We start from the raw sequence: 16988 nt of genomic DNA on the forward strand, positions 1-16988 counted from the left end.
AAGCTGAAAAAATATATAAAAATTAAATGATGAAATAAATAAATAAATGTGGAAATATTGATTAAACAGATCACATAAATATAACAATCTTCCCCACATAACATTAAATAGTAATATTAAATAAAGATTATACAAAAACATCATAAAGTGAGCATACATTCAAATTTTTAGTAGCCTTTTTGTTACAGGAGGTAGACAAGGATTTAATATAGACCTTAACGTCTTCTTAAAAGTGAGAAAAATTGGGGGTCACTTTCATAGTTTTACATTTGTGGATAAAGTATTTTACATTTGTGGATAAAGTACAAGCAAAATAATTAAGTTGGAAAGAAAATAAATATTTTCATGCTTCTCAGAAATGAAAAACCCAAACAAAACACACTTGAAATAAAGCTCAAAGTCTTATATAGTTTACAATGAACTGGCAAATGTCTTGCCAAAGTTTTCTTGTATGATCACAATGCCAGAAAAGCTGCAAGAGTCTCTGGTTGTGAATCACAGAAAGTACAAATCACATCTATACTTTAAATTTTGACACAATGAAAGTTTTAACAGGATAATACCGATGAATAAGCTTAAAAGAAATCTCTTTGACTTTATTTACCAATACTTGTTAGGAAGTGTCCAAAGTTAACCTTCCACAATATATATATATATAAATTATATTTATATATATGAATAATTATATCGAAATATGTAATTCTGCAGCTAATATAAACAACAAGAGAAGTAGAGGAAATTAAAATACTAAACAACTCTTCAGAAAACCCAAAAGAAAAAGAAAAATATGATCTATTGTTTCTAGCTCCTTTATGCAAACGGATAAATCTTGATACAATGTGGTTATAAGCGTATACTTTTTCTAAGCAGTTATTAATTATTTCATTGTCCATTTACTAGAAAACGACAATTATTTAATATGTTTATTTGTGTATTTCTTAATTCCATCCTAACATCCAAATTACACCGTGACTTCATCACGTCTCGTCTGCTATTGGCCAGTACAGGTCACGTGATCACAACAGTGTCATGGCGGCGTCCGCAGCGGTCCGGGCGGGCGTGAGTTTCACTCAGCGGTTCGCCCGAGTTTCTCTGGTCTGCAGCATCTGCCCGCTTCACCGGTTAAAGGTTTGTACGGGAGTCGCTGTTGGACGAGCTGTCGACGGGTTTTCATCTCCCAACAGGCGCCTGCAGACCAGCATCGGTGCGTCCTTCACACATACACACATCAGCCGCTGATGGCGTATTAGTAGTTTGCGTAACTGTGTGTTTGTGTGCGTCAGGTGTGTGTCAGAGTGAAGACAGCAGCTCACCTGAGGAGGACAGACACGAGCATGTGTGAGTTTACAGACCCTGCTGTGTCGATACACTTAAACTGTGCTGCTGGACTGACTGGTGTATTTAATCCTTTACTCTAGTGTTAATGTTGTGTATATCGACCGTTCTGGACAGAGGATTCCAGTCAAGGGGAAAGTTGGCGATAATGTTCTTTACCTGGCGCACAAGCATGGCGTTGATCTTGAAGGTGAGTTCAAATATCTTCACTCTGTCTTTGAGGTTCATATTCATAATATGCAAGGGCGTATGTTTGATTTTGATATTGGTGGGGACATAAAAGCCTTTGCGATAGACTTTTGACAGCAGGTCATCTAAAAAGCATTTAATTACAGTTGTGTTGAGCTGTAAATCCTTGACCGGCCTTTTAAATTGCTTATACATTTCCTATACTATCACTAAATACTGGATTCAGCCTTTTTGTCAACTTGCAGGGTTCGTGCAAGGTGCTTAAAGTGTTTGAAACCCCTTCAAAACAGCCATATTTTTGGAAAGGGACTTGAAAAGTGCTTGAATTATTGAATGACAAAATATGTGAAATTAGTGTTTGATTTTATCCACACAAAATTAACTCTGCAGCTCATCTGATAGAGATATAGAGGCGTTTCGCATGGCTATGTCAGAGCATGGTATTGCTCATATAAATATCCAAGTATATGATACAGCTTTCATTCTAAAGGGTCAATCATTTATTCATGGGGAAAAAAGTGATATCTTTGTCATATCCTTTGTTGCATGCGCTGTACTTTATTTGTACCATTTTGTTTTATTAGTTTATTTTTATTACTCTATTTTCCTTTTTTAGAATTTGAAAGATAATGAAGATGTGTGTCTCATGTGTCTCTGTTCTCAGGGGCCTGTGAAGCGTCTCTGGCCTGCTCGACGTGTCACGTGTACGTGAACAGCGACTACTGCGATAAACTTCCAGATCCTGAAGAAAGGCAAGTAGAATACCACATTATGGTAGAGTTGCACGAAAGATCGTTGAAAGATCGCAATCTCTATTCAAACACCCACGCAATCTTATTCCTACATGACAATGACTCGGCTAAGTCTGTTACAATAATTCAAATTATCACAGAAATACTGGGATTATAAGTTTATATTTCGGATAAAGACACTGATGTCTACCGTAGCAATCAAAATGTAGTAAATCACCTTTTGAAAGCAACTTATAAATATTGTATCAATTACATTGTTACACCAGTAGATGGTGACAAGTGACTGTTAAAAGTCTTTATGAGTGAGTCATTGAATGATTCATTCAAGAGATTCGTTTAAAAACGCTGATTCATCCAGTGATAAAACAAGTGAAAGGTGTGTTCGACTTGAAGCGGCGCTGCGCAGATCGATCGGTTTATGACACACTGACCGTCTGTTCTAGGGTAGGGCAGATAGACGATACCATCGTCCATCGCGATGGCTAACCAAGCGGGAAGGAAGTCGACCGGAAGTTGAAGCCGGCCGCGTGCCACCATCTTATAGCAGAACTTCACCTGCTGTTAGCATCCCATTGACTCCCATTCATTTTGACACTTTGACAGCGAATAACTTTACATCTGAGGCGTTTAAAGACTCCTTTTGTCCATTATTTATTTCTAAAGAAACACGACAATGTATAAAATGTTCCATTACCTTGTAGCTTTTGTTATGGCCCCGTAGATGCAGTTTTTGTAAAAATAGGCTAACGATTGCGTCATAACCACGCGACTCTCTGTCGCACAGTGGAGAGATTACCATATGGACAGGAGGAGAAGCTCGTGGGCAATCGGGGGACGTGGAGGCAAAATGACAAAAATAATTAATTAGGGATGCACCGATGCATCGGCTGAACATCGGTAACGGCCGATATTTGCCTCGTTAACTGCCATCGGGAAATAAAAATGACATTCGCCGATGTCACATGGGCGTCAGTTAAACTGGTTTGTAATGTGCTGGTGACAGAGACGCATTCGGAAGTGCATTTTCAGAAGTGCTGTGTACAATGACGCATTAATTTTTTTCCCTCTCTTTCGCGCAGGTTATGTTTTGAAAGACGATGTCCTGTAGCTCAGGCATGGCCCCACTTTTCATCAGGCCGACCCAAAAAAAGAAAATCGTCAATAAGCTCATAATTTGTGCTAAAATAGTGTAGGCCTAGTTTTAAATTTAAAAAAATGGTTATATTTAGATGTTTCTGCGCAAGTTCAGCAGACTGCAGACCGTGAGGTTCGGGTTTGTTTCGATCAGAGCTCGTGAGTGAAAAGCGCATTTCTGAATATGCCGCTCCGCTCGTTTGCTTCCGACTAAAAGTTTTTTCTAGTCGACTAGTAGGCTAGTTATTCATTTAAGTCATTCGTGGACAAATCGCCCCTTTATATTAATTTAATTACATAGCCTACAGGATAATGAGCGTTTACGTATATGAAATATCATCATTGGGGTGAAATAAAAAACATTTTTGTCAGTTTTGTTACCTGACTCATGTGGAAGGGAAGGCAGAACGTACTCGGTTACTTTAACCTCGGTTCCCTGAGAAATAAGGGAACGAGTATTGCGTTGCAAACGCTATGAGAAAACTCCTTTTCTCGAGAAAATAACGACCATGGTGTGTAGCAGAAGCAGCGGCGAAGCGGCGGAGTAATTTATGCACGATCCGCGAGTGCTGAAGACGTTCTGAACGGCTTTGATGGGTGCGCAGGAGGACACAAATGGGCGGCGTCGGCGACCACTTCTTCCAGTGGCGGGAGCTTTTCCCTCAGCGCCGTCAACAGATAGAGCGTTAACTGTACAAACCGCCGCCGACTTGAGCTGCAAAGAAGCTCTGGCCGCCCTGTCAAGGACGCTTGTCAAAAAGTACGGGGAAGCTTGACCGCTCTGAATAGCCGCGGCCGGGGCTCTCTCTCTCTCTCTCTCTCTCTCTCTCTCTCTCTCTCTCTCTCTCTCTCTCTCTCTCTCTCTCTCTCTCTCTCTCTCTCTCTCTCTCTCTCTCTCTCTCTGCTCGTTCTTAGAGGCAGAAGAGCGCGTGCGCGCTTAAAATTTCATATTTTGGTATGAACATTCACCCGTGTTTTTTCCCTCATAAATGCGAACACGAAAAATAAAATGAATATTATAATGTTTTTTTTTTTTTGTTGGGTCAGACAATGATTACCAAATTTCTCTCTCATATTGCTCCTCATAACAACTGAAAAATAACTTGTCTTAAATAAGGTTATAACTAATGTCAACCAGAAAGTGACATTAAATGTTTTTTTTGTTTCATAAATTGGTCTGATTGAATTTGTGCTCATTCTAGGATAGTGTGATCAAGAGCCGAAAGACTTGTATGTTTCCGTGGCACAAAAGAAGGAATAAATGACAAAAAGAAAAAACATCGGCATCGGCCAAGTTGTTATGTTAAACATCGGTATCGGTATCGGCCCAGAATTTCCCAATCGGTGCATCCCTATAATTAATCAGAATACTTAGCAAAAGTTTCTCCTGCTCCTATCTCATGGACACCTCCTACTCACACTCTCCGTCTCTGGGGGATTCGGAAGGGAATGATTCAGATTTCTCTCGCCACAGCGGCTAGAAGACAGACGGGTTGCTCACGTCACATCTACGTCGTCACGCTCTGTTTGAGTCGGTTTGAGTCTGCGCGTCAGGAACGGAAGTCCTAAAAATGGGCTTCACTTGTCTCAATTGAGTTCCAATGAGATGGCTCTGTCCACTTCTTATACTGTAGGGCTGGGCGATATGGCTGAAAACTGTATCACGATATAAGTGTTTCATATCGGTCGATATCGATAATTATTGAAATTTTTTATAACATATTTAAAATAAGGACCAGTCCAGGAGACAAATATATTACATTTAAAGATTTTTTTTATTTTAAACTTAACCTACCTCTGATTATAATCCCATCAGTTATAAAGGCAGAAATGTCAACACGACCATGGAAAACTCAAAAGTCTAAAATCACAATGAACACTTAACAATTATCTCTTAACATTAAGGTGCAAAATTAAAGAATACGTAAGAAATGCTTTATAAAGGGGTGGGCGATATGGCAAAAATATAATATTACGATTTCTTTCTATAAATTCTATAAATCTATTTCTTTCTATTTTCTATAAATTATACATTGATACTTATTAAAGCTATTAATAAAGTTATTAGTCAAGAGCAGTGAGTGATTTTCTCTTTACATTTTGTTGTTTTATTAACATTAAAGGGATAGTTCTCCTAAAAATTCTAATTTTCATAATTTACTCTCTCACGTTGTTTTAAACTCGAATAAGTTTCTTTCTTCTGTTGAAAATAAAAGTTATTTGGAAGAATGACCAACAGTTGATGTACCCCAGTGACTTCCATAGTATATTTTTATGGAAGTCAATGGGGACCAGCTACTGTTTGGATACCCACATTCTTCAAAATATTAATATTAGAAAATATTAGATAATTTTTGGGTGAACTATCCCTTTAAGGACAAGCGGCAGCGTGTTTACTATTACTGTCTCTTTAAGAGCTGCGCGCGACGCGTCTATTATACACGCATTTGACAAGCAGATTTTCTCTCAATTTTCTCAAGTTTGCTTTTACTTTAGACATATCCGACTAGTTTATGTAAACCTTGTGTGTATATAACAGTATTAGCAAAATAAGACTCGAAAGATAACTTAGTATTCAGGCGCTGGTAGACAGGCTTTTAGTGCATGTGAGCTTCACATGTATGCGCTGAGAAACGCACACGCTAGAACAGCGCATCAGAACGCGAATAACAGAGAAACTGACGACGGTCTTGCATAATCTGCAGACGACATTGGTCTGACTACGGTCAGACTTTAAGTCAGGCGAGCTGACTTTTTCTGTTTTATCTAGTTACTAGAGAGTGAGTGCCTTTGTTCATGCAATCAAACTTGCTTTGCTGGTTGGTTCCAACGAAAAAAAAAAAAAAATTATCGAACGTTTTATCGAACGCATTTTTTATTGATATTGATTAGGTGTCTATCGCGATACATATCGTTATCGTTTTATCGCCCAGCCCTATTATACTGTCTATGTGGCTAACAGACGTCACGATGTTGAGCCAGCATCGCAACCCCACCTCCCCCCATGTTTCCATGGTGACGCGTCATGCTTGGCACGGGATTCACCGCAGCCAGAATAGCGCTGTATGACAGATGTAGCACTTTTATTTCTAAATATTAACAAACTTGCTTATCATGTCATCATCTATCTTCTATTCCGATTCTCAAATACGTGTAAGTGAGTTTGTCGTTTAAAAACCTAAATGATCTCGATCTGTAACGGGAGATGGGCGCCGTCATGTTTGGGCCGCAGTTCAGAGATTCCTGTCTGTTGGATTTATTAAAGCACGTGAACTCATCAGTTTCTCCCGAAATACATGAAAGTAAGTGGCCGGTGAACTGGGAGAAGAATAGAGTAACCTTTATAGTTACTTACACTGTCTATCTGATATGAATAAAACATATCAGCAAATATAATTTGAATGGATTGTTGTTGCTGCTTCCATAGACACCATTGTGTATTTTACCAACTATAAATGTATTGTTTTGCTATAAATTATATGTATTTAAATGTCTGAAGCCTAAAATAAATATTATGTGGTTAAAAACACTGAATAGTTGTGATATGACAAGCGCAGCGCCAGCCATAGCGCGAAAGCACAGTTTGTATCTGGCAGTGATGTCACGTCCCTGTACAGTCGCCCCTTAGTGGTCAGCTGATGCAGAGCGTGCCGACATCGAAATTGCTGTTGAGATGTAGAGGAAAATATCTAGTGGAAAATGAGAATGTTACGTGAATCTTTCATTCAAGAGATTTGTTCAAAAACACTGATTCATCCAGAAATTAAACAAGTGAAGTGTTTATGAGTGAGTCATTGAATCATTCACTCAAGAGATTTGTTCAAAAAAGCACTTCCCCTCAGGGGAATGGCACCATTTTGAAGTGCGTTCAACTTCTTCAAGTGGGCGAAGGAAGATTATCTGGACAGACCCTCGACCCCTCGATTTTGACCGAGGGAGCAAGTCTACTCGTGCACATCAGGCAAATGCAAAGACCACAACGCAACACGATTGTGACGTCACAGCAGATCGCTCTTAATTTACTCCCACCCCACACAGTTCTTGTGTATGATGTCAGTTATTTTGACATTTAACCACGTAATACTTGTAGCTACCTTAAGATAGCTGTTTTTACACAGTTATAGTTTATTGTATTGTTATTTTCATTTGCAAGTTTTAAAATTTTCTTCAAAAGCCCAAACATACATACAGGCCTATAGAATGGTGCAATAAAAAAAATTCACAAGGAAAATACTGTAAATAATAAATCAGTTCCATATCAAGTTCCAGTTGATCAAGAGCTTAGGTTGTTCCTTTCCATTTAAAGGCTTATGTGACGTTCATTAAATCATTCATTCAAGAGAGATGTTCAAAAACGCTGATTCATCCAGTAATGAAACAAGTGAAGTCTTTGAGTGAGTCATTGAATCATTCAAGAGATTCGTTCAAAAAAAGTGAATCATTCATTCGAACCGATTTTCAATACATAATAAAAAATCCAAAGAAGATATTTTTTAAATGAACTGTAGCAATCAACATCTTGTAAGACCCTTTAATAAACTACATGTTATTTTGTTTCGATGTTTATTCAGATTCGTAGGAGAATCATGATCTTTCTTTAAACACATAAATCATAATTCTCAATTTATCCAGAATTGTTACATAATGGTTTTCACCATCACTCATGTAACGAGCGTCGTGTGTGTGCATGTCTGTGTGTGTATGTGTGTGTGTGTCCCTGCAGGGAGGACGATATGTTGGACATGGCTCCGCTGCTGCAGGAGAACTCTCGTCTCGGCTGCCAGATCATCCTCACGCCGGAGCTGGACGGCATCGAGCTCACGCTGCCCAAGGTCACCAGGAACTTCTACGTGGACGGTCACGTGCCCAAACCTCACTGAGCGCCGGGGTCACGAAGGAGAGGTCAAGCGAGGTCAGGGGTACAGATCGCAAAGCACTGTGGGATACGACACTAAACGTGAGCAGGTTGTAGTCGTTAAAGGCTTGTTCGCTGCGTGACGGCCCGTTGGGGAATCTCTCGAGAACTCTTGAGCTCCTGCTGAATTTGGTCCACAGGTATTTCCACACTGACTCCGGTGTGAACGTTCATTATCCTTCATATAACCAGTCTGATTTACATTTATAGATGGTATATTTTTGGCTTAAATGCACTGAACACATCAAAATCCAAGACCTGTTTCTCTCTGTTTCTTTTCTTTTGTGTGAATAAAATTAGCCTATTTTAAGACCATTACGTTTTTTGGCATTGTGACAGTTTTTATGATAATTACGCTCATGTTTCCCATGACTGTGACATTTTTCTTGATGGCTTACTGTACTGCAGGAAAATAATTAGTTTTTCCAAATTTTATTGATATACTCTACCGTTCACAAGTTTGGGGTCTTGAGGATTTTTAATGTTTGTGAAAGAGTCTCTTCTGCTCACCGAGGCTGCATTTATTTGATCAAAAATACGGTAAAAACTGTGAAATATTATTGCAATGTAAATCAGCAGTTTTCTATGTGAATATACAGTAAAGTGTAATTTATTCCTGTGATCAAAGCTGAATTTCAACATCATTACTCCAGTCTTCAGTGTCACATGATCCTTCAGAAATCACTCTAATATGATGATTTGATGCTCAAGAAACATTTATGATTATTATCAGTGTTGAAAACAGTTGTGCTGCTTCATATGTTTATGGAAATATATTTTATTTTTCAGGATCCTTTGAACAGCATTTATTTGAAATAGAAATCTTTTGCAACATTATGTCTTTACTGTCACTTATGATCAATATAATGTGTCCTTGATGAATACAAATATTAATTTATTTAAAAACAAAATCTTACCCCAAACTTTTGGACCATAGAATACACTATCTTTCAAAGATTTGGGGTCTATTTAACAACGAGTCCTGAAAAACTGTTTACATGGTTAAAATGGTTTACACAAAATTAAGTAGCACAGCTGTTATTATATCATCATATTAGAGTGATTTCTGAAGGATCATGTGACACTGAAGACTGGAGTAATGATGCTGAAAATTCAGCTTTGATCACAGGAATAAATTACACTTTACTATATATTCACATTGAAAACAGGTGTTTTACATTGTAAATATTTCATAGTTCTTACTGTAATTTAGATTAAATGAATGCAAGCCTTGTTGAAAGGAAAAACAACAAAAATGTTGCCGACTCAACTTTTGATGGTAGTGGAAGTAAAAAAGGCAATAAAAAATTACTTTAAAAGTAATTAAAAGGCAGTGCAATGATGTATAAATACATTTTAAACACAGGCTTTATTTTATTCATACAAAATATAACTTCTTTTTTCCAGGGTGAAGTATGAAATGTTTCATGAGGTTCACCAAAGAATACACAAGCATTCCACATTACAAATGAATTCTGGTTTTCATAAATATTAACATGTTTCGACTCTTTCTGTGTGCAATTGTAGAGAGAGTTATTGACTGCAGAAACGGCAGTTCTCCTCGTTTGCTCTGGTGTTTGATGATCAGTTCATGAAACTGTTCTGTAAACGCTGCTCTGAAGTTCGTTTCATTACTAATAAACCCTGAACACACAAACCTGTCAAACGTCACACACGTTTCTCCCTCCTCCGCTCAGGTCATTGTGCGCACAGATGAAATTATTTATCAAACTTAAGAAACCACAAATCTGTTGAAGCTTTGTACAATAATAAAAATCATGCTTGATTTTTTGATGTATGAAATAAACAGTAATGTGTCATATTACATGTGTTTGGAGTCTGAGATGAACAAACAACTTCTTCACAATGAATCCAAGATCCACTTCACACAATGTTGTTTAGTGAAAACTCACTTTCAAGTAAATGTTACATAAAAAATAATTTAAACACTTTAAAATAAGGTCTAATTTATTATATTGCATATATATTATACATTATATTAACAATATTTGTTAATGTTTGTAAAACTTTTGTTTGTTCATGTTAGTTCACAACTAATGTTAACAAATACAGCTTTGGATTTGTAAATGTTGAAATTAACATTGACTAAGATTAATAAATGCTGTGGAAGTGTTAATTTTTAGTCCATGTTTGCAAACAAGGACAGGTGAGATCCGGAACACCTGCTCATCATCACGTCACGTGACAGTCGGAATTACATGTGAAATGATTTCGTTCCTCACAGTTCTGCTACAGAGTCACAGCGGCTTGTTCTCATGTGGTGAGTTTATTTACATCTGTTCACACACACACACACACACACACACACACACACACATATCACCTGAACATCTTGCGTCGCTGAATCAGCTCAAAACTGCTGAGGAACGTGAGCGCGCGCCGTGCGCGGGAGTTTTACTGTTACTTTGTTGCGACTCCTGAGAGAAAACTCGCTGATCTGTTACATTGTAAGTTAAGACGTTTTTGACCAATTTTACTCTGTGTCTGAAATATTCGCGTGCAGAACTAAACTGTGAGGGAATTTATCTTCAGTTTCCAATATATTTTATTTTTGGCAGTTTTGCATCAGTTCTGATGTAAATGTGATTGATTAATCCCCGTTATTCAAAAGCGCCGTTACAGTGGGTCTATAAAATATATTTTGAAGCATATCTATTATATAAACCACCTTTGGATAATCCTATATGACAGTCTTTTCTGTGTTTTTACGATGGTGAGATGCGTCTTCAGTTTACTCCATAATCTTTACTGTAGTGAACAGATGTGTCACTCTCTCAAAATACATCACTCTGGGGGAAAAGCTCTGGAATATAGTGGTGAATTCAGGTTGATTGGGACACTTTTGTTTTTTTGTTGCTGCTGAGATGACTGGGAAAAAGTATTTTAATCTTAAAAAAAAAAGAAATTCATACTTTTATTCAACAATGACGCATTAAACTGAAAAGGTGACAACACATAATGTTACAAAAGATTTCTATTCGCCAAATGCTGTCCTTTTGAACTTTCTATTCATCAAAGAATCCTGGAAAAAATCACAGTTTCCACAAAATATTAACTCTTTTCAACACTGATAATAATCATAAATGTTTCCTGAGCATCAAATCCTCATATTAGAGTGATTTCTGAAGGATCATGTGACACTGAAGACTGGAGTAATGATGCTGAAAATACAGCTTTGATCACAGGAATAAATTACACTTTACTATATATTCACATAGAAAACAGCTGATTTACATTGTAATAATATTTAACATTACTGTTTTTACTGTATTTTTATTTAAATAAATGCAGCTTTGGTGAGCATAAGAGACTTCTTGTGATTTGTGTTTAAAGGGATAATTCAATCAGAAATGAAAATTCTGTCTTCATTTACTCACCGTCAATTTCTTTCTTGTGCTGAACACTAAAGAAGATTTTTGGAAGATGGACCCCATTGACTTCCATAGTATGGAAGACGACAAATTATATGGAAGTCAATGGGGTCCATCTTCCAAAAATCTTCTTTTGTGTTCAGCACAAGAAAGAAATTCATATAGGTTTGGAACAACTTAAGGGTGAGTAATATTTTCATTTTTGGGTGAACTAATTCTTGAATACTATAATTCCATATTTGAAAAGCTTCAGAAAGGCTTGTGTCTCAGTTCGTGTCCTTCTCTTTTCCAGCAAGCCGACGAGGGAACATGAGCTCTCATGCACGTTCTCCTCGTGACCCTGCAGAAGATGCTCAGGTCACGCAGTCCACGATCCTCCTCCTGCTCCGGGAGGCCACGAATCTCGATCCGCCTGTGGATGACGGGATCTCGAGCTCTGGAGAGAATCCAGACGGCAACTCCGGCCCGAAAGACCCTGGTGAAAAAAACAATATTTACATGACAACATTGTTTTGGGGGCCTGAAAATGCAAACTTTTGAAAATGTGTTTCAAAGTGCACGTTTTTGAAAACGATACCGTTATTGTCTCTGTCTGAACTACAGAAACACATTTTTTTTATTTTTTTTTATGCATTGTTGTCATGTAAACGTACTTTTGGTGTGGGTTGGGAAACACTGTGTTAGACGAACGACAAACTAAAACGTCAGAAATAAAACGTTCAATGAACGACGTATAAATAATCTTTTTGTTTTTCTGAGAACGTTATTAAAGACCAGATACCTCTGAACGAACGTTCTATTAAGGTTACTGGAAGAATGTTTGCTTATAACATTTCATTTTTAACATTAGAAAATTTTTTTTTTTTTTTAGCTGAGGACTTAAAGCAATAATTAATTAAATAATGAACATTCTGTCAGCATTAACTGAACTTTCCCTGGTGAAAAAAATAATATGCTAAGTCAACTTGCAGCTAGACTAATTCATTATACTTTAAGTGTGTTAATGATTAGTTAACTTGAAGTGTGCTATTTTGGAACAACTAATTTTGTTCTAAGTATATTTTAGTTGTAATTAAATTGTAGTAAAGCATAACTTTAAGTGTATTTAGTGTGTTAAATTGGAACAACTTGAAGTAAACTTTAAGTATATGCCTGTGTAGGGACTAATTACATGCTTGATTAGTGATATTAAAGTTTACTTTATTTGTGTTACAAGTACATTACAAATTCATTACGAGTGTAGCAATATACCATAAGATTATTATATTTGAGTAAATGTATATGCTCAGTAATACCTTTGACTTATTGAATCCAGACGGCAGCTCGCTCGTCCTCTCCGGCCCGAAAGACTCGGGTGAAAATCAATATTTACATGACAACAGCGGTTTGGGGCCTGAAAATGCAAACTTTTGAAAATGGGTTTCAAAATGCAAGTTTTTTTTTTAAACGAGACTGTTATTGTCTCTGTGTAAACTACACAAACACAAATTTGTTTTTTTAAATGCATTGTTGTCATGTAAATGTACTTTTGGTGTGGGTTGGGAAACGCTGCGTTCGACGAATGACAAACTAAAACGTCAGAAATAAAACGTTCCATGAACGGTGTATAAATGTTGTTGTGCTAACGTTCTGAGAACTTTATTAAATACCAGATAACTGAACGAATGTTCTATTAACATTACTGGAAGAATGTCTGCTTATATAACATTGAGGCTATGTCTACATTAATCCGGATACATTTGAAAACGGCGTGTTCGTTTATAAACGCTCTCCGTCCACACTAGCGTTTTCGGACGTTTCAGTGTGGATGAGAAACTTTTGGAAAACGCCTGAAAACACTAAATTCACCTTTACTGCGTATGCGTAAAACCCCCCAAAAGATCACTGATATGATTCAAATGGAAAAATAAATAATGAAGTTATCGTGCAATTCTTCTGACAGGATAATTTTATTTAGTAAAACATCTCAGCATTCACTGATGCGGTCCAGGTCGCTCGCAGTCGCCATGTTTGGTCTAAAACGCAACTGCTCTCATGTATCGCAGCAAATGTGAGTAAATTCTGTCATCTTTGCAGGACTGTGATATGAAGAGTGTGCAATGTAGAATATTTTTAGCAACAGTGTGAAAGTGAACAGCACATAACAGGCACAATACTGGTGTAAACATGAATATCTATTGGTACAATATGCGTCACATGACTAAATTTACGTCGTCGTTTTTAAATACCACCGGTTTCACAGTCCACACTACAACGCGAAAACGCCGTTTTCAAATGTATCCACTTTGAAGTGTGTTTTCAAAAAAGCTTAGCTTTCATTAATAAAAACGCCGTCTCAGTGTGGACGGAAGGCCAAAACGGAGAGAAAAATATACGTTTTCAAACGAAAACGTATTAGTGTGGACATGGCCAAAAATAACTTTCTGAGAATGTTAGCTGGTTACAGTCACTCATCTCTGTGAAGAAACATCGGTTCCACAAACAGTCTTTCATCTTAAAACAAAGTGTTTATATTATGTTATAACCATCATTATTATGTACATCCAGCCGGTTGTTATCTCAGAATAAACCCCTTCAGGCTGATGAAGACCTGACCCTGATCACCCGTCGGGTTTATTCTGAGATGACAACCGGCTGGATGTACATTATCCCTTACTTAACTAATGGACCTTATTAAAAAGTATTACCCTTTTTTTTTTTTTTTTCACTAGGGGACTCAGAGTTCATGGGCTCTTTCTCTATAATGCGGGAGTCGGACCGCAGCAGCGCATGGGAAGTGATGCGTCTGATCAACCAGCAGTGCGAGCGGCTCCTGCAGTCCGAAGGCCCGGTTGTTCTCGACCCGTCGGACACCGTTATAATGTCCAAACCTCCCGAGCGTCCTGCTGTTTCTTCCGGCAGCGTCCCGTCTAATGCATGTTTCTCAGTCTACAGCTCAGAGCCTGCGACGGACGTGGAGGAAACAAAAGGAAGCGATGATCTCGCTGAGCTTATAAAGACCAGCATGAGTGACTTCAGTGAAAACTGTTTGACGGAAAACGAGTCCAGAGACGATGGCTGTTCGGATCCAGGCGAATCTGTTGTCAGGTTCACAGGAAGTGATTGTCCTCTTGACTTCACTTCCTGTTTGGTGTCTGATCGAGATGCTGAGAGTGCATGGCTCGATGCCTCTGAACATGCATCTTCATTTGACATTAACAATAATCTCCAGAGTCCGAATAAAGAGATCCACGATACGCAGGCGGTTCTGACGGCATCATGGGACGCCCACAGACGCACGCAGAGGAAACAGCCTCGACCCGCCCGGAGCCCCGACCCGCAGGACCCGGATGTGCAGGGCGTCACGTTCAGCATGTGTCCCGAACTGGACATCCACACGGATCAGAGCAGACTCATCATCACCTCCAATTACAGGTGAGATGCACGATTCTGGATAAATTGAGAATCACTTTTTTTTTTTTTTTTTTTTTAATCTAATCACGATTTGCCCATGATTCTGAATTGATAACTAAATAAAATAAGATGTAATTTCCTAGAGGTTCTTACAAAGTGTTAATTCATCCTTCGCCGAGAGTTTGATTGACAGGTGATCTGACCAATCATAACACCGAATCTACCATTTTGTCTGACAAACAAACCAGACTAGAGAGTTAGTAGATTAACGTAGGTGAATGATTCAATGACTTGTGCATAAAGATGTCACTTGTGTTATTACTGAATGAAACGGCGTTCTTGAATGAATGATTCAATGACAAATACGTTTTTTTTTTAAACCAGCTCCTACTGGTGTAACGATGTAATTCATACAATTTTTAATTAAATTTCATAAATTTTCTTTCAAAAGGTGATTTGCTCTATTTTGATTACTACTATGGACATCAGTGTTTATATCCGAACTATAAACTTTTATCCCAGTACTTATGTGATAATTAGATTTATTGTAAGACAGAAATAATGATACTGTGTGGTTGAAAAGACAGTTTTCGAAGCCGTTTCATACCTTAACATGATAACTGCTCTCTCTGGGTGACAACGCAGATTTTAATGTTCACTGTGATTGTACTTGTCAAAGGTTTGGTAGACATCAACCGAATCGCTGTCATTCAGGAATTAGATCAACGTGTGGGTGTTTGAATCGGAATCACAGTCTTTTAACGATTAATCGTGCAGCTCTTGAATGAAAACAGTATTTCTGTAAGATGAGCCTGATGTTGTGTTGTCCTCTGCCCAGCGAGGAGATCAGGCGCTTGAGACGAAGCCGGAGCAGCCGCTGCCGATCTCTACAAACCTGCCAGAGGAGCAGCTCAGAAGAGGAGAGCGACTCCTGCCAGTCCAGTCAGTAACACACACACACGCACACACACACACACACACTGGTCAGTCAGTACCAGACACACCCACCAGAGGGACACACAAACACGTGCACACACACACGCACACTAGTCAGTCAGTACCACACACACACAGGGCCGCGGGAAGTGGAGGTGCTGCAGCACCCCCTGTTTTCACAGAATTGTAAATGCAACGCATATGTTTGTTCATTAAAATGTATGAATTTTTAGCATTTAGTCATTTATTTGTAATAAACACTTTAAGTGGGCTATTTAAAAATGGTTAATTATATGTAAATTATCTTTTTTAAAACATAAGCGCAGAGTGTTATGTAATTTTGTGTGTGTGTGTGTGTGTGTGTCAAAAATTTGTCCGCAGCTGCTAAAAAAAAAAAAAAAAAAAACAGTCAAAAACCCCACTGTCAGTGTTTTGTAAGGAACAGGCAAATATGTTAAATATAGCAGGAGACATTTTAATTGTTTACTAATAAAACAGTTATTTTTTTATGTCAGTTTCGGCTAGACAGATTAAGTTGACGACTCGCGATCTTCGCAGCGCCAGAGAGAAATGCACATTTTATACGAATTGCATAAGCAGCGCAGTCTGTTTTCTTTCGTTTTGAATTGTTCTGCTTAAAAGTAGACATTTCAAGCTATCTATATTTCTCAGGTCTGTGAGCTTATAGGCCTACGCTGAGTTTCGGTTCATTTATGAGACGAGCTCCAGGTTAGCCAGTGCCTCCGTGTCCTGATTATCTATTTTCTAATATTTAGCCTACTTCTTATTAAATCCAGACAATTTGTTGTTGAAACATCGATTCAAATTAAGATACAATTAATACAAAACGAAATTAAATTTAAAGACAGGCTTTGTGCTTTCAGTTTGAGGTCTCTATGAAAGTTTTAAAACATTCTTTTAGTGCCGCTTTAGAGCGCTCAC

The 16988-nt window shown here is 38.0% G+C and overlaps 2 protein-coding genes across 7 annotated transcripts in view; both read left to right on the top strand.

Annotated features, from left to right (window-relative positions):
- Positions 1-965: 965 nt before the first annotated feature.
- fdx2 (ferredoxin 2) lies at positions 966-10150 on the top strand (the record flags this gene model as incomplete). Of its 3 annotated transcripts, XR_014031214.1 has the most annotated exons (6): positions 966-1204; positions 1284-1338; positions 1419-1525; positions 2189-2276; positions 8134-8943; positions 9398-10149. XR_014031214.1 is itself a non-coding variant. In XM_081380661.1 (5 exons), 5 exons carry the CDS (start codon positions 1030-1032, stop codon positions 8288-8290), a joined length of 582 nt encoding a protein of 193 aa, XP_081236787.1. In that variant the 3' UTR covers positions 8291-10150. The 3 variants fall into 3 exon arrangements, 2 of the variants coding, with proteins under 2 accessions (XP_081236787.1, XP_081236788.1); XM_081380661.1 differs by having other exon boundaries at positions 8134-10150; XM_081380662.1 differs by having other exon boundaries at positions 1030-1204; positions 2189-2280; positions 8138-9973.
- A 343-nt stretch (positions 10151-10493) lies between these two features.
- Positions 10494-16988, top strand: part of zglp1 (zinc finger GATA like protein 1) — a 19752-nt gene continuing 13257 nt past the window's right edge. Inside the window, exons 1-4 of one of the 4 annotated variants that reach the window (XM_081380658.1) lie at positions 10494-10606; positions 12010-12195; positions 14429-15131; positions 15949-16052. In XM_081380658.1, coding sequence (XP_081236784.1) covers positions 10552-10606; positions 12010-12195; positions 14429-15131; positions 15949-16052 — 1048 coding nt within the window. In that variant the 5' untranslated portion in view covers positions 10494-10551. Of the gene's footprint in view, positions 10607-10644; positions 10794-11797; positions 11901-12009; positions 12196-14428; positions 15132-15948; positions 16053-16988 lie in introns of those variants that run through there. The other 3 variants (XM_081380659.1, XM_081380660.1, XM_081380657.1) reach the window with 3 other exon arrangements.

This window comes from Scardinius erythrophthalmus, assembly GCF_964197995.2.
Source record: "Scardinius erythrophthalmus genome assembly, chromosome: 12".
In the NCBI taxonomy this organism is placed as follows: Eukaryota; Metazoa; Chordata; class Actinopteri; order Cypriniformes; family Leuciscidae; genus Scardinius; species Scardinius erythrophthalmus.